Source organism: Tiliqua scincoides, chromosome 2 (assembly GCF_035046505.1).
Source record: "Tiliqua scincoides isolate rTilSci1 chromosome 2, rTilSci1.hap2, whole genome shotgun sequence".
Taxonomy (NCBI): domain Eukaryota; kingdom Metazoa; phylum Chordata; class Lepidosauria; order Squamata; family Scincidae; genus Tiliqua; species Tiliqua scincoides.
The window spans coordinates 242368640-242391749 of record NC_089822.1 but is presented as its reverse complement, the minus strand read 5'-3'; the positions used below and the strand labels follow the sequence as shown (position 1 = coordinate 242391749).

At 45.0% G+C, this 23110-nt stretch overlaps 2 protein-coding genes across 2 annotated transcripts in view; both read left to right on the top strand.

The window, feature by feature from the left end:
- SYNPR (synaptoporin) overlaps positions 1 to 9026 on the top strand; it is a 211231-nt gene extending 202205 nt beyond the window's left edge. Inside the window, exons 5-6 of the mRNA XM_066615012.1 lie at positions 5611 to 5802; positions 6628 to 9026. Coding sequence (XP_066471109.1) covers positions 5611 to 5802; positions 6628 to 6921 — 486 coding nt within the window. The 3' untranslated portion in view covers positions 6922 to 9026. The remainder of the gene's footprint in view (positions 1 to 5610; positions 5803 to 6627) is intronic.
- Positions 9027 to 13516: 4490 nt separating this feature from the next.
- Positions 13517 to 17407, top strand: SNTN (sentan, cilia apical structure protein). The gene is made up of 4 exons (XM_066612990.1): positions 13517 to 13614; positions 15065 to 15099; positions 16752 to 16891; positions 17249 to 17407. The coding sequence occupies exons 1-4, from the start codon at positions 13517 to 13519 to the stop codon at positions 17405 to 17407; spliced, it is 432 nt and encodes a 143-aa protein (XP_066469087.1).
- Positions 17408 to 23110: the final 5703 nt, after the last annotated feature.

The window sequence follows — 23110 nt, the reverse complement described above, 5'->3', positions numbered from 1 at the left end:
GAAGGAGAGGCCATTAATTCTAGTGTGAAAGGCTGCAGGACTGCTGGAATATAAGCGAGGCAGGCTTCACTCAGTGTAAAACAAACAGTCGCAAAATGTGTTTTGAGAGTGATTTAATAAAATATCGAGGGATCAAAACATTAAAATTTCCCAAGTGTAACAAAAATGCTCTGCAGTGGTTCAGTAATTAAAAAAAAACAATACTAATGATTACATTTTTGCTGAGTAATTAAAGCACATTTTGTTTCATTTGCTGATTGATTTTTTTTCCATGCAAGTGGCAGTCTTAAAAAAAATCACTGAAAAGGATTCAATATTTCTCTAATGAAAAATTATCTGTCTCCCTTAAAATAATCCAAAATGAATGTATAGTGACTAGCATATTGTAAGTGCTCAGATATTTGATGATGGTTAGAGTTTTGTGCCTCCTTTGTAACTGCAGGTGCAAAGAGCTGTTCTGACACTGAATTGATCACTGGGGCATTTGCAGCAGAAGGAGTGGCATATGTTTAGCATAGACGATTAAGGGCTGGCAGAGCAAGGTGACAGAGCTTGCATATTTAAAAGAGACTTTGAAGGGAAAAGGACACTTGGTCATCACCATCACAGGGCACAAGGACAAGAAGCATTAAATCTCTATGGCAGTAGGATAAAAACAAATAGAAGAACATTTTACCTCCATCAGAAGTGTAGAAGAAGATCCACCTGAAGTCACAGAACTATCCTGCAATTCTTGAAAAAATACAAATTTGCACTATCAGGCTTGCTTGGGGGGGAGTGGGTTAGACAACAGGGCTTAGAGTAGACAAGAGAGACAGATTCAAGCACCTGCTTTGCATGAAGTTCAGTAGATGGCCTTGTATGGTTCATTCTGCTTCTTCTTGCTGGGAGGTCCATGTAGATCCAGCAGCCAATGTGTGTAGACAATTTGGCCATGACAAGTGCACCACAAAGAGGCTAGTCCACAGTACACCCCGCATTGTATGGTGGTCATGAGGAGTTCCTAAATTAAGGGCCCCATTCTACCCTCTGTCAGCCCATAGTATGCAGCACCACTGTTAGAATATGCGTGCATACTACAGTGGGGTGACCAGATAGCCCAGGAGAGGTAAATAAAAATCTTACCTTCCCAGAGGCTGCCTGGCCTCCAATGGGTCTCCTATGACCTATGCCAACCTTTTAGTTGGTATACATCCAAGGAGACTCAAAGCAGGGTGGGGAAAGGGGGATGGGCTCTCAGTGTGCATGGTTGCCACCAACATCCTCCCTTTCCCACCCCTTCCTGGCTCACTCCCCATCCTAAACCAACACCCTCACTTGAACTGCCCCTACTTGCTCTGGTGGGGCATCTTTAAGCCACTGTCAGGCGTGTGGAGCCTGTGACCATTTGTAGTGATGGACACAGCAGCACAGCTTTTGCACCATCAGTCCAGAACTTAAAGTGAAGATGTGAGATCTGCCACCATGAACCCCAAATCAGATTGAATAAGACTGTAAGAGAAGAGCTATGTTTTGAAGCCTTGGGGGGGAGGGATTTACAGCTCCCTTCTCATTTACAATCTTTATCTCTTCATCCCAAAGACCAGTACCTTTACCCAACACATCATGAGATATTCAGATTACTATAACCAAGACTGTTCTTCTCTGTCGCACCATTGCCCAGTGCTTTAGTTCTCCTCCTCTTCCTGTAACGTGCAACAAGTTTTACCTCCATTCATCTGCTCCTTCACACCAACATAAATATTTATCAAAATATGCTGCTGTCTCTTCTGGAGTCCTATCATCAGATAGGAACTGTTTCTGTTTCTACGCTCTAGTGCTCACAGAACCCTCAAGCAGGTTTCCTTCCCCACCCTGCTATAGTGAAGGACTGCCTCTTCCCTTATTAGCCTACTTCAGTGGAGTCCTCTTTTGTACTTCCCCTCCTTCAGAGTTTAGGCAGGTGGGTGTGTGAGACAGAGCCTTTATGGTCATTGCACTCCAAATGTGGAACTCTCTTCCCTTCCCAGAACACTCACAGGGCCCCTTCAGTCTGGGGCTTACAATGCTCTTTAAAGACCTTTACACTCAGGAAGGCTTGGGGGCAGAGTAGATTGTTCTGCTACATGCCTGCCATTCTGCTGGTTCAAGTTTGATTTTCTGCTGTTTGAACACTCTGCTGTTAGGGGTCAGGGATGTGTGGTGGGTGGGGAGGAAGGTGAGGCAGAGCCTCCCCACCAGAGTCCTTCAAAAACCACCTTCACCATGTGAGGCATGCAAGCACTCACAACCCACGTATGGAAGTGCGTGGATTGTGAGTGCTTGCACATCTCCCACGGTGGCAGAGCTTTTCGAAGGCGGGGAGGATCTGTTTCACCTGCCTTCCCACCCACCATACGTGCTTATTAGGGTTGTTGACAATCCTGATGTTTTATATTGCAGAGATCATTTTTGTTTATTTTGATCTCTTCTTTTTTGTGGCCACATTGGACAGCCTGATAGAAGCTTGTGTGGAGAAATATAAGATGCACAAATTTCCATGTTCTGGGGGGGGAAAAAATGAGATAGGGGTGGTACAAATTCCATTAGAACAACCCATTTGCTGCCATCCACAATGCATTTTATTTAACGTTTCTGCCCAATGTTGCATATACGCAACAGGAACCAAATATGATCACCTGTGGACTGGGCAAAAATGAGTTAATAGGCCTGTGTGTATGCGTAGTTTAGTATTCAACAGGCAGCATTCATTACATAGGTGCCCTTGACTCCAGTGAGCATAATCTCTCACTTTGATGTGTAAAAGACATTTCCAAGTCAGACCTGTCCCTAATCTGATAGCCCCCCCTTTGAGCAATCTAACACTATTGTGACTCCATTATTTTCAGTGAAGATAATCTTGATTAGCAGAGGTTGTGACAGAATCCTAATGCCAGCACATATTAATGTATTTCTAGTTCCTGAATCCCCAGTCAACAGTCACAAGCAGAATACAAACAATAGGATTAAACAGTACAAAAGTTACAGTGGTGACATTTTCATCGCCTTCAATCTGTGAAAATAATTAGTGGAGCTGTCACAGTCGGTATAAATCAGTTCAATGTTTTCATACAGTCTCAGGGGGAAGCCAAAACAGATAATCAGAAGTTTGTAAAAAGGGAAGCTTATCTTATTCCGTTAGAAGTTTGATCCCACCATTCCTTGAAGAAGTTCAGTCATGTCCCTCGCCAACACCTGCCCTTCATCCCAGCACTGTGTGAAGTAAGACTGAAAGACCCTGAGTGGCTGAAGTTACCCAGTGAGTTTCGTAGCTGGATGGGGGATGTATTTATTTATTTATTTATTTTGAAGATTTATTGATTTTTTTTGTTTTAATATTTAATTTATAACAGAAATAAAAAGAAATGCTGTTAACTGATAGGATTTCATGTACGCAATAATTACCTTTGATTGGAGGTCTCAGTGAGAATCTTCTTAGCTAGCATTTACACCCTGTCATGAAGTGCTTTCATGTTTGGATGTTTGTGATTAGTTCCTTGGGAACTGAAGTGAGGTCAACATACATCAAAGTGCTGTTAGCCACAGCTATGTACTTTGGCAAAGCTTGCCTGTCATTTTCATGCCTGTCAATTTTTCCCCCTTTATATTTACCTTACTTCTGAGTGCATCCCCATTCGCTTAGATTTCACTTTTTTCCGCCACACCCAGGAGAACCTTTGTTTTCTGTTGGTCTCCAAGACATGGTAAACAAACACCAGACCTCACTATATGTGTTCAGAAGGAACACTAAATTATGTTGGAGAAAATCCCCAGAGGGTACCTTTAGCTTAACAAAAATGAATCGAGCTTGAATGTAGTTCAATCCAGAATCTTCATCAGTCAGTCATGAACAGAGCCCTTAGTACCGGTAGCACCGAAGGGACACGTTTTTCAAGCATGGGACAGACAAATTGTGTCCTTTTTCCTTACCTCCCCCTCCTGACACCTTCCCCAAATTCTCAGTTGCTGTTCCAGGTTGCTTGGAGAGAGAGTTCATATCAGGAGTATTTCCAGGGCAGTATGTGCCTCTGTGTCACCGGAATCCGCTTCCCACTGCCTACCTTGCTTGCTCTCAGCAAGTCAGAGGAGGATCACAGCATCCAGCAGGCTAGAGATAGTGGCAAACAGGCAGGCAGGGGTTCATTTGTTGGCTTTCCCCCAAGTGTGCCTGTATGCCACTCCATGCCAACATTTCAGGTGGCTTCATGGATGGGCCAGCCCTGAATCCAGTGGGTCCTTGGAATCCTCAAGGGATTCGTTCCAGGACATGCCCCCCCCCCCTCCGAGGAATACCAAATTCTGTGGATAATGAAATCTGTGGGGGGAGGTGCAGAACACAGCTGCAATAACTTACCTGTGGGCCATGCCTGGCCCTCCTGAAGTTGGAGGGTCTCCAACTCCAAGGAGGAGGCCCTCCTCCTCACAAGGTCACCCAGACACAACTAGAAGGCAGGCACTTCTGGTTTATGCCGGTGCATCCAAGAGGTGTTCTGAGGCTCTCCAGCTGCAGGATTGGCATCTGTGGATACTCAAATCCATGGATGTCAAGCTCACGGATAAGGAGGGCCCACTATATTCTTATTAGAGGCTGGCTGAGTGTTCCTGTGTCTATCAGCAGGGCAGCGTACCTCAGTTTTCCCTAATAGCACAAATTGCTAGTAGGGGGAGAACAATTTTCATCTGAATAACAGCGCACAGAAAACAACCCCTCTTCTCCTTTATCATGATTCCAGTATGAAGTGCGTCTCCTCACAATTGCTTTTTCACAATTGCAATTTGAAGAGAAAGGAGATCCAATGATGGGTCTCCAACATCTTATCAAACTTGGCCTTAAATTGAGAGACTAAGGCCCAGATCCTAACCAATTTTCCAGGGCTGGTGCAGCTATATCGATGGGGCGTGTGCTGCATCCTGTGGTGGGGGAGACAGTCACATAGGCCGCCTCAAGGTATGGGAGCATTTGGTCCCTTACTTCGGGGCTGCATTGTGACTGCACCAGAGTTGGAAAGTTGGATGGGATTGGGCCCTAACTCAGCCGTTTTTAACAACTGTGCCATGGCACATTGGTGTGTCGTCGGTGGTCCACAGGTGTGCCATAGGAATTTGGGGGAAGGTCATTTATTAGTAGGGCTAATGGGGGATGTAAGCTCCCCACTGGCAGCATTGTGTGCCTTATCAATTGTCAAAAGACTGACGGTGTGCCTTGACAATTTTAGTGCCTTGTCAGTGTGCTGTGAGATGAAAGAGGTTGAAAATCGCTGGTGTAACTGTACAGGCAAGTGACAATGGCTCTATAGCCCCTGCTTGCAGTGCAGAATAACAAAACAGCATCCTCATTTATCCTATGATAAATTGATCCTATGATCCACATTTATCCTATGATAAAGCATCATAGTGAACAGCTGAGGTGATGAACAAAGCCTAATACCAGTTGCAGGGTTGCAATCCAGTGTGGTCCAGTCATATGAAAGACATGTCCTTCTGGCTACTTGACCTTCTCCCCTCTCAAATAAGCTACAGTATAACTGTATCATTCTCACTGTATACCAAACATAAGTTTCCAGTGTTTGATCTTTTTTTTTTTTTCCATAGGATTTCATTGTGACTGTGGTATTTTCATTCATGTGGCTAGTGGGTTCTTCTGCTTGGGCCAAAGGACTGTCGGATGTGAAAGTTGCCACTGACCCAAATGAAGTGCTCTTACTCATGTCCGCTTGCAAACAGCAGTCCAACAAGTGCTTGCCTCTGCGCAGCCCTGTTATGTCCAGTTTGAATACTTCAGTGGTGAGTATTTCCTTTATAGTAAATGAACAAAGAATCCGACTGAAAGAAAAAAGGCAATAACTCACCACATGATCAGTTAAAATGTTCCCATTGCCTAACCGTGCAATTTTCAAACCCTCAGGGAGTTTGAGGACCGCAGTAAGTCCTTGCAGTGGAGGGGAGAGAGGCAGCGGGGGCAGCGGCCAGGGCTGTCAGGCTGGGGTGTCACGACACCCCAGTTTGAATAGCTCTAGCCTAATTTAGTTCAATCTGAGTATAAGAAAGAGCCTATAGAATCAGTATACCATGCCTTATGATAAATTGTCCAGACTAGTCAGTATTGTAAGCACTAACTGTAGGGTTTAAGAGATGATTTCTTCCCTCACTGGGGATTGAACCTAGAATCTTCTACATGCAAAGCAGGAGCTCCACCACTTAGCTATGGCCACTTCCCTAATTATATACACTTTAGTATTATCACCTAATGCTCTGTGATATGTAAGAAGCATGTAATACTGTAAGTATGTAATATGTAAATCAAGGGCCTCCAAACTCTGGCGCGCAGTTTTGATCCGAAAACTCAAGCTCTGGCGCAGCGTGGTGGATTCTCCAGGGATTTCCAATCTCCAGGGATTGGCAGAGTCCTTCTTATCTGCAGTGGCCATCAGTGTTGAGTCTAATCCATGGATAAAAAAATCAGTGTCTGAAAAGGTTGAACCTATAAATTATAATTGTTGTTTTTTTTTAAACAACTACTATTGTGACAATGTGATTCTGATTTGTCAAGCTTTAGGAGATGATGAAACCATATAAGAAAATGAATGGCTTCTGTTGCTTCTTGTTTAGGTCTTTGGATACTTGAACTTTATCCTCTGGGCAGGAAACATTTGGTTTGTTTTTAAGGAGACTGGCTGGCATTCTTCAGGAACGAGGTACCCTCAAGACACCATGGAGAAACAATCGAGCAGTTACAACCAAGGTGGATACAACCAAGATAGCTATGGGCCAAGTGGTGGGTATAACCAACAGGGAGGCAGCTTTGGCCAGCAAACCAGCTATGGCCAAGTTGGTGAATTTGGGCAGCAGCAGCCGCAAAGCTTGAGTCAGAGTGGTACAACTTCATTTGCCAACCAGATTTAGCACTTGCCGAGTTCTGAGAATTCTAATGCTGAGCGTCATATATGTGGCAGGCTGAAACACAGCGGCAGCAGATTTCAGAAGCTTTTAAAGAAATGAGACAGAGCGTTTTTCTGTAAATCAAAAATCTGACAGGGCCAACTGAAGAAGGAGGGTTGTAGCTCTTATTTGTTTATATATTTCTTCTAGTGAATAGATGATTGATGATACATTCATCACAGGTGGTGAATTGGAGTAAATAATTGTTGTATGTACTGTATAGATAACTTTACAGTAGTTTTGTATGTGTATGTAGCAGCATTTTGTAGCCCGGAGTCTGTAGTATGTAATATGCATTTGAACACAATTAAATCAGCATTAGGTTTTCTTCTGCATTTGGGTGAAGAGCAAAATGTGTTTTCATATGATTCCTGAAGGTTACTCTGTACATCACAATGCATGCACTGTAGCTCCTGGATTTCAGCATTGCCTGTACAACTGTTAAGTTTGTCCTCTTCTATTTATTTAATTTGCTGTTGAATGATTTTTTTTTTTGACATCCTTCCTGATTAGCAAATTCGCATTTCTTAATGCATGAAGCAACACATTTTTCACACCAAGAGAATGTGATGCACTCTGTACATGGGATTTTTTCAATGACTGCCACTACTCTTTTCAATTGGTTGGTTGGTTTAATATAATGTTTTAGATAATATATGTATGCCTATTTTATATATTTTGCAGAGTGAGATCAATGGCTTATCCAAACCCTGAATGCCATGTATAACTCAAAATGACTTTCCTTAAAGGGCATTCAGAAATATATGCTATAAACTGACTGATTCAAGCTCAATACTCCTTCTACAGATCCATATTTCTATTGATGTTTTGTGATCCTTTGAACGTGAACTGTGTAACATAAGGACCAAGTAACTGTGTTTACATGTTTACAAAGTTATTTACTTCATTAGGGTAACAGAGGTGCAGATATCAGTAAGTGAAACCACATGGAAAAATTACCATGTTGATTGATAGTGCGACATGTGTACATGTAGTCTGTGGTTAAAAACTACAAAAGAGTAGCTATTCTTATATTACCATTGATTATGACGAATGTTTTTTTTTTCTCTATGCTGTTCCAAAATTGTTCATAGTCTGTTCAGTCCAGTCATTATGATGAGTACTGGATATGGTGCTATCAGTAAGTAGGAGAGTGTCAAGATCTCAACAATCAAAACCACAGAGCCAGTTCCTTAGCAGGCATACAAGGGACATAACTAACTTAGAGACTATGCCAATTGCACATTCTCTATTAATTCAATGAAAAAATGGTTCCCGTTCAACCATTTATCCACAGAAGTTTCCTTTAGCTCCATGGCAAGCGATCAAGGTCAGACTCTTTCTAAGAGTCTTTCTTTCTAAGAGTCTGCCCTTAGATGGGCAGTTTTAAATAGAACACCAGACCCTTAACAGCAACAAGGCTACACACATCTCCCATTGTTAAGTGGAAGTGAATTTGAAAGCAACTTCTCCCGGATTCCAGGAAAAGATTGTCTTGTGTGAGCTGAGTATTGACTGCTTTCTGAAAGATGCCATGAGATGAGATGGAACAGTTTCTACCTGACCAGGTGAAACATCTTACTAGTGCGATGCTGCAATCCTTACCACACTTTCCTGAGAGTAAGCCCCATTGAACAAAATAGGATTTACTTATGAGTAAACCTGGTTAGGATTGTGCCCTTAGTTGCTGCCACTGTATCCTGCCACATGTCTAACTGGCTGGTGTATTCCAGGAAGGAGAAAATGTTGCCAACCACTAAATGAGATCACATGGCTTAGTGTCCAGCAAAACAAGGGTCACCTTAGCCACCCTCTGTCTTATTCATTTTGCAGCCTGCAACAAAACACATGATAAAAAAAAAACCACTGAACATCTGCATTTCTAAATAAAAGTGTATCTATAATATCATTGTATGAGCTGTATATGTTCGAAGCATCTTTTAGCATAAAACAGCATAGTCACTTATATGATTGTTGTAACCAATGTATGGCTGCTCAGTGGATGAATCAATATTGTGAAATATCTATATTTGACCCTAATAAATAAAGTTTATTGCATATAATGCTTACTTGAAGGCATATGGTGCTGTTTCAGCAATGTAAAGAGATCTCCATTGCACACATGCCTTTGAAATGGTATCTATATCTTCTTAACATATTCATGTTTACCTTAAAGAGACGTATAAGTGCATATCGTGGGCTTGCACTACCAGAACTAGAGTTACAGCAGCACAGAGTGCTGTACAGCAGTACAAAAGCTAAGCCGCTGTCACACACTGCCAGGCTGCTGGCACAGATGACAAGAGGTGAGATGCACATGGTAAGAGACTCCAGGAAGTTTGCAAGTGACAGTCCAGGTGGACCAAATGGAGCACGTTGGAGGAGGAACAGCAGGGCATGTTGAGGAGAGGGGTTGAATCCAGTGGCAGCGACTTGCACCTGGATCCTATCCCCAATACCCCTTCCTGGAATGCTTCCAACTGTCCTTGCATTTATGCCAGTAAAATGGCTGGCATAGGTCCAAGGAGACCCAAAGGTGATTGGGTGTCCTTACCTCCTGCAGCAGCAGAGGCTACTGCCACATCTTGTCTTCAGAATGCCAGATGCAGGGGAGGGCACCAGGCCACAGGTTGTGTTTGTTGTCTTGTGTGCTCCCTGAAGCATTTGGTGGGCCACTGTGAGATACAGGAAGCTGGACTAGATGGGCCACTGGTCTGATCCAGCAGAGCTCTTCTTATGTCCCCTTCCCCTGCCTGAAAGCCCTTCATGGGGCTACTTAGTTCTGCCAGAGCTGGTCCAGATCCAAGTAGACCCATTGAGGCTGCTGAAGTGTGACACAAGGTAAGAGAACAACTGTTCAACTGAACAACTGAGATCTCCAGCTGCCTCCCTGGCTCCATGGGACACAGCAACTGCTGTTTCAGCACCACTGTACCTTACAGCCATATTAGGGCTGTTAGTCTTTCCTTCTACAGCTGAGATTCTACATCAGGGATGCAATGGTTGGGATTCAAATAGTGACTCAGGCTATCTAAGGGCTTAAACTCAGTGAAAGGTTTCACTATTATTCTGGATGACACCCCTCCCCCATGTCACAAATTATGTTTGCAAAAGCCCTCCATTTCAAGAGTGATTTGATGTGCAGCACTGAGGGGGCTACTCTTAAAAATAAATGCAATGCAAGCAGTACTTCAGATCTCAGCTAATGACCCAAACCTTCCCAATTGCTTGGCCAATTACCCCAGATGCAGACAGAAGGCATTCTGTGCCTCGTTATAAGGTTAAAAATGGACAATCTTTATTTTTCCCTTCTTTAGCATCTCGTCTTTAACACAATTTCCCACCTGTTCCTTAGTAAATGTTCAAGACGTGTTAGATTTCTGGTGCCTTCTTTAGGGAAGGCTTATGAATGAAATCCAATCTCTAACTAAGGTGTCACCGCCAAAACACAGCATGCTAATCCATGCTCAATATCCCCACAATTAACATGCTAAAGTTGCATAGAAATTTAGTTTTAGCAATCTGCTTTCAGTCTGAAAATCAGGGGCAGCCTTGTTATTAAGCATGAGCAATAATCCAAATATATATATAGCATATTAATTGTGGGGATAATGTGCATAGATTATACGTTTGGATTGGATTTCATTCATACGCCTTCCCTAAAGAAGGCACCAGAAATCTAACACATCTTGAACATTTACTAAGGAACAGGTGGGAAATGGTGTTAAAGATGAGATGCTAAAGATGGGAAAAATATTGTCCTTTCCCAGACCTGAGGAAAGATAATGATCATTCAAGAAGGGAGAAAGCATCTGTATTCATTTTCACTTCGGTAATTTCACTTTCACTAATGAGGAAAACAGTGTAAATCTTTGGCCCATCTGTTGCACCTTTGACTCTGAGTCATCACGTTGCATAAAGTCTCACTGCAGATGATTATGTTGCTGGTATTTTAGCAGTGCACAGAAAATATTTGTTAGCAATTAGAGAAACAGCAGTATGAAGTGGCCTGTACCAATGTCTTGGTAGTAATACATCCTCAGGAGACTTTTGGGGAGCCAGCATAAAAAGAGCTATGGAATGCTCAGGGTACACAGTGAGCCATATATGAATAAACAGAGCTTCCTGAATTATTTTAATCACCTTTAAAGCAAAGTCCCTTTTATTTATTTGGCTTAAAGGATTGTGATGTCCATCTAGGAGGTGGAATCAAGGGGTGCGGTGTCTACTGTGCAGTCCAGGCCCGCCCAGTCTCTCCCTAGCTGGCGCAAAGAACGGGGAGCTGCAAAAAGGGGTTTGTTGACTTTTTTACTTTAGTTGAGGTTTTTACATTCATCTGGGGGTGGCCCTGTTTCATCACAGGAATCCTCGGAGCATTCCCCATACACTGCCAGTTAAAGTCCATAACAATCCCCCAAAGGGGGCCAATTACCTCACGGGTCCCCTCTCCAGTAATCCTCACCACGAATTGTGCTGGGTAAGTTGTGATCCCCACTGCAAGGTAGGTACACCAGGGCAGTGCCCTTGGAACGGGAGTTGTCTTGGGAGGGGCCGGGATTGCGTTCTCATCCCCTTCTCAGTCCCCCAGGTAGTTTCTGGTCCAACGGTCACAGGGTTCCTTGTCCATCCAGATGGGGAGTAGTCCTCGCCCCAGGTATGTGGGACCAGGCTAGATGTGCTCCTGGGGTCTCCTTCTGTTAGGGCTCTCCAATAGCCCTGGGGAGGGTCTCCCCTCTTTGGGACATTGTCCCTGGCCTCGGCCAGCCTGTGGCTGCCTCCAGGCTCTTGCTGCCTCCAGGTTGCAAGAGCCCCGACCATCCTCCACGCCTCTGCCTTTTCTGTCTCCTCCCTGCTGGAGCTCAGGAAGGCACTTCTTTCCCCTGTGGCTGCCTAGTCTCTTTTTATCCTCCTGGGCAGCCCTTCCAGCCCCGCCTCTTCCTGATCTGTCCTGGGCCTGAGATCTCCTGATCTCAGGTCTTCCTACTGCAGGCCCCGCCCTACCTGTTAAAAGGGGTAGCTGCACCTGGGCTGCCCTGTCTCTTGGGAGGCTTCTGCCCTGCCCAATGGGCTGTCTGTATTCGTGGCCCTGGATCCTTACCCTCCCTGGTTGGCTCCTCGCCCCCCCCAGGGCAGTCCTCTGGGTGTTCCCTTGGGGGGGACTCCTTCTCCCTCAGCTCGCCTTTTCTCGTCCTCCTCCTTCCCTGCTGTGAATTGCCGCCCAGGGTAAGTCCCTGGGTGACAAGGATTTCTACCACACTTTCCCATTCCAGTTCCATTCCAAAGCAGATAACAAGCCCCCCTATATTGGGGGGTGTTACATAAACAAAAAAGCATTTATTGTAAAGTGTAGCAGCATGTTGATTAATCGTAACTGTGTGAGTAATTACCTTGCCATACCATAGTTGGTTTCTATGGCTCCGCCTCTCTCCCTCCCCCCGACACGCCTCCCGTCCACCCCCTGGCATGCCTCCCCCCTCCCCAGAACGCCTCCCCCATGCCCCCGGCCACGCCCCCGCCTCCTGTTCCGCAGCCCGGCGGTCCGGGAGACTGGCGCGCACTAGCCCAGCTCCAGCTGGTGCTGGGCTAGGTCCGGTGGGAGCCCGGCAGTAAGCCCCACAAACGTGCCTTATGGCACGTTTGCTACTGTGGTCCGCGGCATGGAGCCGTGCCGCGGACCACAGGATTGGGCTCTCAGTCCTGTGGTTCCACTGCACTGTTTTACAGTGCTCACAAACACTGGTTTAAGTTTAAGGTGCTTCCTCACACACACACACACACACACACACACACAAATCTATGGCAGAAGATAACAGTTTCAAATATCATCAGTCTCACTGATAAATAACAAAGTTCAAAGGAGATCTGCCAGTTCTTGAAGTTCTGCTATCATCTCTTTCAAATGATATAACTGGAAACTGAGAGAACCATCTCAAAAAAGGAAAAAAATTGCTTCACTGTGTAAGAATAAAATCTGATATCTGCATTCAAAGAACCTCACTTTTAATTTAAAGAAGAGATGAAGTTTCTAGTCCTCATGATTGACAAGGAAACTTGGAAATAATTGTCAGCATTTTTCCAGTTCACTTCCTCAGAGGGTGTGGGTAAATAAATGGCACTAATGCTGCTGCAGTCCTAAGCATCCTTAAGCAACTTGCAGTGTACATACGGAAGACTGAGCTGCTTGTAGCATTTCCTGATCAGATAAAATTCTAATGTAATGCCTACATTGGTTGAAAAGCTATTCCGTCAAAACATTTAGTTTCTGTTTCATGTCAGCATTCACATGTTCACACAAACCCCACAAGAGAAATTCCGCAGAAATTATAGCATAATGTATGGAATCACTCAGGAGTGTGATACACAACCCAAACAGTAAGCAGGCACTTCAGACTGATTTAATTCACCAGCAGTTCAACGACCAGGAAGCGTTGCCATTTTCTGTAGGCCTGGCGAGCAAACAGGCTGTGCCGCCTTCACTCTGAACAGCACAAAGGTTTGAGTGCTTGCAATATCTCAGGTGCCTTGGAGATCATAAACAGTGGCCAGGCTACAGGGCAAGATGTGTGGCTGTGCGTCCAGCACTGGAAACATAAAATCAGATTCTCAAGCTCAGCCGTCAAGCAAAGGGACAAAACCTTCAGCAAAAATGCCCAAACGGTAAGCAAGAAACCTGTTCTCTTTCCCTCTCTACGAACGCCTAATTTATCCCAAAGTTCATTATCTATTATGGATTATCTGCATTGTGTGAGTGTGTCTGTGTATTCTTGTGCACCCCCACGAGAAAAGAGACCGTGATTTCACAGCTTGTGGGCTAGACTATAATGAGATTCTACCACTTTAGCAAAAGTAATCATTCTTTCTATTAAAATGTTAAAGCCCGAGGGAGAATGGAAAAATCCTCCAAGAACATTTTCTTAGTAATTTTTTTGAAAAAAGAAAAAAAAAACATGAATTATGTATTTTATTTGTCCGAGGTAAGCCCCAGTCTTCCAGAAATCTCTGACTGGCTTACATGACACTCCCTATGGTCCGCTAGCCAAGCACAAATGAGGTCCACAGCAATTTAGCTGAGTGTTAACAAAGCAACCGTATGGGGATCTGCTAGCCCATTCACTTGTGGCCCAATTCAATCCTTCCCCATCCCCCACCCCCTACTGGTGCTTTTGTGCCGAAAAGGTATGCACTGTATCCAGTGGGGGTGGGAGCATTAGGCTTTGGAAGGGAAAGGGCTATTCTTTTCCTTGATCACAGCATACGCCTCCCGCTTGACATTGCATCTCCATGGACCTGTGCCAGCTCTTTAGCTAGTGCAAGTCCAAAGAGAGAAAGAGGGTGGGAAGCCTTCTGTCTGAGGGAATAGGATCTAGCCAGAGTCAGCACCTCCAGATCCACCCCTTCCCACAGCCTCTGCAAACCTGTTCCCTTCTCCATTCAGTTTTGTTAACTGCATCCCGATCTAGTTTTTTTTCAAGCATTCAGGCTGCCAGCAGCTTGCCTGCACATCACTATAAGCTCAAATGCTTATAATGGCCTGTAAAGCTGCGATACAAGGACATCTGCAAGAGGGATCTGAAGGCCTTAGGAATGGACCTCAACAGGTGGGAAACCCTGGCCTCTGAGCGGCCCGCTTGGAGGCAGGCTGTGCAGCATGGCCTTTCCCAGTTTGAAGAGACACTTGGCCAACAGTCTGAGGCAAAGAGGCAAAGAAGGAAGGCCCATAGCCAGGGACAGACCAGGTACACACTATACTTGTTCCCAGTGTGGAAGGGATTGTCACTCCCGGATTGGCCTTTTCAGCCACAGTAGACGCTGTTCCAGAAGCACCATTCAGAGCGCGATACCAGAGTCTTTCGAGACTGAAGGTTGCCAACTACTACTATAAAAGCAAGAAACACTTCACCCTAGTAAGACTTTCAGTAACATTATTGGACTCGGGGGGGGGTAGGGGTACGTGGGGTGCAGATTCACAGATACAGGGGTCTGCCTGTATTAGAAACCACTTACCACTATAATCTCTTCCATTCCCCATGAATGAAAGTTACAGGAATACATTCCTAGCAGAACTGACCACTCCAGTAATACTCTTGTGTCTCTGTTAAATTCCCAGTATTCCAATATCCAAGCAGCTGACTTCTATTAAAGGTAAGGTGGTCGACTCCTTGCTTTACTCCCTCCATCCATCTGTTTTCTTGGTATCAAACACAGCACCAGACACCATGAATTAACATGTGAATAGATATGTTGCCATACAAAGCATACACCATTGTCATCCCAAAATTACGTAGTCCAGCAGTTCTTTTGGGAAGCTCCACGGCTTGCATAGGATTCTATCTCCAAAGGGTCAGAAGTGCAATAATTAATTGCCAATAAGGTATTGGGCCAAAGGGGAGAATACAATGGCAAAGCTGAAAGTCAGGCAATATATTTTTATTAGAGAATTCATGAATACCAAGTTTTAATACCAATACTGACAAATACCAAGTTTAAAATACAGGCCCCCCTATCCCCGGCATGTATAGCATCCCAATACAGAACAGTGCCCACAGGGACTACAGTTGGCAACCAACCAGTACTTTCCAGTTCCAACCAGAAACAGCATCCTGTCAGAGAACTAGGACCGGAACAGAGAGCCATGGGTGAACACAGTGGCGGGGAAAGGCAGGGTAAAAATATATGAAATAAATAGTGTAAAAGGCCAATGAACTCCACATTCTGCCCATTCTCTGCCTCTGATTTGCCAAATTTTGCTCATGCTCTGTTCCTGATCCCCTGTATTGTATTCTGATGCCATCCCTCAACTTTCAGATTATTCCAGCCTCCTCTTTGACCCACCAGACATTGCTGACTCCATCCCTGGCCCTACCCAAAGGGCTATTTTTGCAGTCAGAAGGTTGTTTCCCTAAACCTTGAGGTCACCAAGGACTTTGTTATATTCCTCATCTTTCTTAGGGCCCAATCCTATCCAACTTTCCAGTGCTGATGGAGAATTGCCAACAGGGCATGCACTGCTTCCTGTGGTGAGGGGGGCAATCATGGGGGCCTTATTTATTTTTCAAATTTTTATATCACCCTTCCTTCAAAGAGCTCAGGGCAGTGTACACAGCCACTCCCTTCCTTTTGTCCTCACAACAACCCTGTGAGGTAGGTGAGGCTGAGAGAAGGTGACTGGCCCAAGGTCACCCAGAAGGCTTCATGGCTGAGGGGGGATTTGAACCTGGATCTTCCAGGTCTGAGTCCACCTCCCAAACCACTACACCACCCTGGCTCTATTAAGGTAATGTTTGCTCCCTTACCTCCAGGCTGCATTGCAACTGCATTTGTGCTAGAAAGTTGGATAGGATTACGTCCTTAGTTGCATTGCTACCCTAGCATTGTCTACTGTTTTTTGGGGGATGGATGGACACACATCTTGCAACACACAGGCCCTTTCAAAGAGAGCCAAGGCTATTGTAAACCTGTGTCCAGCACTCTGCTCTTCCCCAGGTACACCCCTGGTCATGTTTCTTTTGCAAGTACGTTCTGTGGTGTTTGTTTTTTTTTGGGGGGGGGGGGGGGTGTGTTGTTTTTCATTTGTTTTTTAAATGATGAAATCAGGTTGATTTATTCTTGCTAGATAGATAGATAGATAGATAGATAGATAGATAGATAGATAGATAGATAGATAGATAGATAGATAGATAGATAGATAGATAGATAGATAGATAGATAGATAGATATTCTTGCTGATTTATTCTGGACTATAATGGTTCCAGAAAATGTTCCTATCTTCCTCACATGCATATTTTTTTCCTCAGCTCTAGGGAAAGGCTCTGATCTTGAAAAAGCCATGGCTACACTAGCTTTGGTTTATGATAACGCTGCAGACGCTGAGGGCAAGCTCAGCAAATCTGAAACTAAAGCACTGCTACAAACTCAGTTTACACATTTTCTGCAGGTAATATTATTTGTTTGTTTGTTTGTTTGTTTCCCATCTTTCCACCCCGCTTATGGGTCCTCAAGGCAGCTTACAAAATAATATTTCTATACAATGGATAAAACAACGCTAAAACATTAATGTAGAAACAATTGAAACCATAAAAAACAATTAAAACAATAAGCTCAATTGGATCACAGTTAAAATGATGTTTCATATAAAGCGCCAGCCCCTCAATGTCAACATTTAAAAGTCTCCCTAAAAGTCTTGAGACTCCACCAAAAGGACTCTGTTGTTTGATTGCTGAACTGGACTAACGGTGGTGATGGTAACAATGATTGCAGTTTTTGCTACAAACTTATTCAAATTCCTTCACAGGGACAAGAAACTAAACCCAAATACCAGGAAATCATTTCTGCCCTTGATGAGAACATGAGTGACCAAACTGATTTTGAAGATTTCATGGTTCAGCTGCTTAGTCTCACCTTGATGTCTGACCTCCGGCAAGAGATCCAGAATGTGCGGAAAACTAAATGAATGTCAGAACTGATGAATTTGTGGTTCGGGGAACTGAGAAAAATGATATTATACTATGGAAAGTTCCTGAACTGATGATAGATCGACTGTAGGACCACAGAAAAGTACATTATTAGACATTATCCAGAGAACAATTTAGATAGTACATGCCTTTCGGCTACAATCTAAATACATCAAAGATCAGATGAGAAATTGAACTGTGGCAGTCTGGTGTATGCTTACTCAAAGGCCCACTGCAATCAGTAGAATTTCTTCCAAATACAGGTTAGAATTCATAAGATAAGAAGGTCACAATCCTATACATACTTCCTGAATATTGAGTCCCAATGAATTCAGTAGGACTTTTGAATTCACCATGCACAAGATGGCTGCAGTCATGTATACACTTGCCTGGGAATAATAATAATAATAATAATAATAATAATAATAATAATAATAATAATAATAATAATAATAATAATAATAATAAACTTTATTTATATCCTGCCCTTCTCCCTAAAAGGGACCCATTAATAAATCCCATTAATGAGTTGACTTCTGAGAATGGACTAAATTTAATAAAATTGCATGAAAATGAATAAAAATCATACAGCATGGCAAAAACCAGATATTAGCCCCAATTCAGAAGCAGACGCACACAATAAGGTATTGTATGAGACCAGTACATTAGAAGGAAATGCTATACACATTGTTCCCTGATACCTAATAAGTGTTCCCATCCACACTGAGGACAGGTAGAATGAGAATGTGGTCTTCGTATTATGTGGAACAATAGGAAAGGTATTAGACAAGGCACATTCAGATGTACATGATCATCCTGTCCCCGTTGAACTACCCCTGCATCCCCTTGAAGGTTAGGTTTCAAATTCCTTCGCTCAGAGGTTCTCAAACTGTGGGTCGCAAAAGGATTTCAGGTGGGTCCCCAGAAGCTGGTGGCAAAGAAAAGGGCAAAAGACCCAGGCAGCGCCATTTTGAAAGAGGGCAAAGCCTGGGCGCCGCCATTTTAGGCTTTCTTCAGGCACAAGGTAAGAAAAAAGCAACTCGCAGAGGCGCAGAGCAGCAGCGTGCAGCTTTTCCTGTGCTAGAGTGCTGCTGCCCGGCCCCATTCCTAGGAGAGCACACCTGCGCAGCAGCATCTGCCCTTCCCCCAGTGCACTTCCCAATCCCATCCACACTTTCCTGGGAGTAAGCCCCATTGACTCTAATGAGACTACTTCTGAGTAGACCTGATTGGGAGCCCGCAGGCAGGCTCTTCATTTCCGGCTCACAGCTGGGAGGGGGGGCGCTTCTCGGGTGTTTTTTGGGGGGCTGCATTCATTGGATCCGGACCATTGTGGTGTCGTTGGATTCCTCTCAGCCTGCCCTTTCCAACAGACTATGGCAAGTTCGCCTACTCACTAGTAAACGCGCGACATGGCTCACCTTCTCTTTCCATAGTGCTCCATGCATTTTTTCCTTCTGGTTTTTTGGCCATAACTTTTGAACAAAAGGAGCTATTTCAATGCTGTTTTTTGCACTACACTCTGCTGGCCATTCCACATCCAACAGCATATGGCTTGATGCGGTACCTCCTAACCCAGCAATGCTAGCGTGTCCTCCCCCCAGGGCGCATCACTCCCCCAGTGCGTCACCTGGTGCAGCCCGCACCCCCAGCACCCCTCTAGCGACGCCGGTGTATGCACTAATGCACTAATCTTACATGTGCCACCCATTGGCAGTGTGCTTCCTAAAAAGTGCTTCACCAGTTGTATTGGAATCGCGGAAGATCTGGCAAGGAGGTAGATGTGGTGTCAGCAGTGGCCCCTTTAAGGGTAAGGCCTGAGCATCCAGCAGAGTGTGATGCACAGCTGCAGTCACTTGAAGGCAATAGGGCCCTCAGGCATAAAAGCACCTGATGAAGGGAGAGTTTGGTGTGGGCAACAGAAGGAGGAAAGACAGACTGGACCAAGGGATTGATGGCTAATGGACTGATGTGTGAATGGACTTTGAAAGCTGCTGGAGCAGAAACTACTGGAGACACTAAGACTGGTGTTTGGCTGCTGTGCTGAGGACCAAGGCCTGCTGAGGACCAAGGGGCTGCTGTAGTGGTGGGAGGCTGCTGGCAGGAAGGAGGACCTCTGTAGGTTAAACAGGTGAGCTTCCCTGGTGGTGGGGTCCAGCAGTACTGCAGGGCAGAACCAGGGTCATTTTTGAGGAAAGAAGGGGAGCTAATTAGCTAAAAGTGGTCATAATTCTCCAGGTGGAACTTGGACTGGGAATCTGGCAGAACACCAGCATACCACTCAACTACTTCCCCTACCACTCACCAAAGCAGGTAAGTTAGCAGGTGGGGCAGGAGGGGTGGGGCAGGATGGAACACAGATGAGGAGGGGCAGGATGGGTAGATCCAGCCTAGGATGCTGGTGGGATTGGCAGCACCAGCACCACCAATATCCTATCCTCTTTCCTGAAATTGATCCTGCGGTGTGGTTCCGCATGGACCTGTGGCAGATATTTAGGTCATGCAGGTCCAAATACACCCCCTGCACTGTGAAGGCTTACCCCCAGGTAAGGGAATGACTGTCTGTTACCCAGAGGAGACCTCTGCAACTACCCCCCCCCCCACCACCATATGATGCAGCAGTTGCCATTTTGGTGCTGGGGGAATGGATAGGATTGAGCTGTCAGAAAAGTAGGATTGGGACAACTGAAATATCAACAGCAAGAATTCAAAAACCAGTGTGTGAAATAGGTAATTAAGGGTGCAATCCTAATCCCTTATGTCGGTGCTTTCCAGCACTGGCATAGAGGTGCCAATGGGACGTGTGCTGCATCCTGCAGTTGGGTGTCACTCACGGAGGCCTCCTCAAAGTAAGAAAATGTTTGTTCCCTTACCTCAGAGCTGCATTGCCTTATGTCAGTGCTGGCAAGCACTGAACATAAGGGGTTAGGATTGCACCCTAACATTGGTGATGGTGATTGGCAACCTTCAGTCTTGAAAGACTATGGTATAAGCCTACAGCACCTGGTATTCCCAGGCGGTCTCCCATCCAAGTACTAACCAGGCCTGACCCTGCTTTAGCTTCCAAGATCAGACAAGATCGGGCATGTGCAGGGTAACCGTTGCTGTCTCTAAAGCTCTGTATTCTGTGCTACAGATTTTTCTAATTCCCCTACTTTAGCAGGACGAATGTTTTTAAATAAGAATTTGGAAGGAAAATGCCCAAAAAAGGCTCGGAAGGTATCAGTGCAACCACAGTCGTTCAACCCCTTCATTTTCTCTTACTTGCCTGAGAAGTGGAGGCGGATGGGCGGTGCCTTTGCCTTGACATGCTCTTATTTTCTTTTGGCAGGAAGAAAGAGAAGTTGGAAAAAATTAGCCCATTCACTGATGACCTTTGGTGCTAATGAAGGAGTAAAATATATAGGCGTAAAGAGCAGATTTAGCTCACTGACATGAAGCTCAGTATGCACTGGCAACCAGCACTTCTCACAGCTGACATGAGCCTGAAGATCCCCCTTCCTGAAAGAATAATGCTGTTATTAATTGATTTCATTTTTATCTCACCCTTCCTACAAGGCGGTATACGCAGAGTTACATTGAGTTCCCCACCTCCCCTTTATCCTTACACAGAACCGTGTGAAGTCTCTTCACCACAGTCACCTTATGAGCTTAATGGCTGGGTGGGAATTTGAATACTCTCATCAGTACACCCCACTGGCATTAAAGGCTGGACGACTGCAAAGGAACAGGAGTTCCCACGTGAGCTTTCCTAAGGCAAGGGTGCAACTGTTCTAGGCAGGGCCTCTGAGAGAGGAATGCTGGGAGTACATTGTACCTGGGCCCAGAGTCAAAAAGGGGTCCTGGGAGCCAAAGGGAGACAAAAAAGGGAACTTGGGAGCCAAATTCACATTTGAAGGGGAAAGGGGTCCAAAATAAACTTTGCACCCTCCGATATAATTCCTCTCAGTGGCTCTGGTTCCAGCCTCCCAAGAAAGAACTCATGGCCTGATCCTATCAGTTGCAAAAACAACGATGGGTGCAACTTCTGGAATAGTCTCCCTAAAGCTTTGGAAGCAACACACATTTCACTGGGTTCAGGACAAACTTGGACATCCATGAACACTGTGTAGTGATGTCTCTTCTGGCATCTTACAAGTGAAACTGAGAGTAAGATCTAGTAGCAGATGGGCCATCAGAGTGTGCAGGACAACTGACCTCTTAGGGGCAGTGGTATGCCAGCATGAAGTGGGGGAGCACTCAAAGTTTCCCAGCAATCTGATGTTGGCACTGACACGTAGGAACCTTTTCCCACTGGGGAAACATTCAATTATGTGAAACTCCAACAGTAGTCTGAAGTGGTTCGTTCCAGACACAAGTTGTACCATCTCGTTTTGGAGGAGCATCGACAATTTCTCTTTCTGTGGATCCAGGAAACTGGATGCTACCCACCATTTGTGAGAATGATATCTAAGTAGTATAAGAAACTTAGGCCCAAAGCCTAACCAACTTTCCTGCACAGACACAGCTGTGCCATTGAGGCATGTGCTGAACACTGCAGTTGGGTGGCAGTCACAGAGACCTCCTTGAGGTAAGGGAATGTCTGTTCCCTTACCTCAGAGCTGCATTGCCCTTATCTCAGTGCTGGAAAGTTGGATAGCACCCTCAGATTTGTTGCCATCAATGGCAAGTTGTTGGTCATCCCCCCACTGTAGTACAACTTGCCTCAGGTCCTAATGTGCTTCTTGGGTCTCCCCAGCAGTAGTCAATGATGTTGAGCAGAGGTGGGGAAAATGCACCACAATATGACATCAGAACGCAAGGAAGTATGTACTAAATGTTATGGCAGGGGAAGGAGGGTGTTAGCCCAGGGCTGCTGTTCTCTGCAAGATAAATCACAAGGATTCATCAGGTATACATTGTTCCTTAGCAAAACTTGTTCTCATGAGATGTCGGCTGTGTGATTACTGCAAGGGCAGCTAGTCTCAAGGGGAAGACTTGGAGGGTGGTTGCCATAATGTCTTCGAGTTCCACAGAGCCATTGGTCTTGAGATGAACCTTCACTGGAAGTTGCTTGCTAAGGTCTGCTGTTCCACCAGGCAGCCAAATGATGTGTTCGCTATCTCCAGTGGGTTTCCCCCCCCCCTTTCAGGAATTGCAGTATTTGAAAGTATCACAGGAAAAAGCTGTGAGGCCTCAGGGGTGCAATGGAATGTCTCTGTGATAAGCATTAAAAAAATGCTGGTTGATACATTTCTGCACAGAAGCAAACACTGAGTTTAGACTGCATTCAGAACGTTGGACTAGTGTCATATTTTCTTTGCCAGTTTCTACCACATTTTGTCCAATGCAAAGCCCATATAAGCTTTGTTCAGGGTTTGCTTCGAAGAATGCTAGTCATTGGCAAGTTTCAAGCATTAGGCTCGAGACAAGTGCCACATGCAGACTTCCATCTTTTTAAACATTAGCAAGTTTGGAGGGCCTGATCATGCCTGGGATCATGGCACACGGGGCAAAGGTCTTTACTCTTTCCCTTCATCCCATGGTCCCATTGAAAATGGTCTGAAACTAACTAATTAGTGCTGAGGGCAGTGATTTTAACTCAGTGTGCTGCAGCACATTGGTGTGCTGTGAATGGTCCACAGGTGTGCCACGGGGGTTGGGGGAAGGGCATTTATTAGTAAGATCATTGAGGGATGCAAGCCCCCCACTAGCATTGTGGT

Coding starts and splice junctions, on each gene's coding strand:
- SNTN (XM_066612990.1), top strand. CDS start 13,517: ATGTGTGGCTGTGCGTCCAGCACTGGAAACATAAAATCAGATTCTCAA. Junction 15,100..16,751: donor GCAGCTGACTTCTATTAAAG/GTAAGGTGGTCG, acceptor TTTTTTCCTCAG/CTCTAGGGAAAGGCTCTGAT. Junction 16,892..17,248: donor AGTTTACACATTTTCTGCAG/GTAATATTATTT, acceptor ATTCCTTCACAG/GGACAAGAAACTAAACCCAA.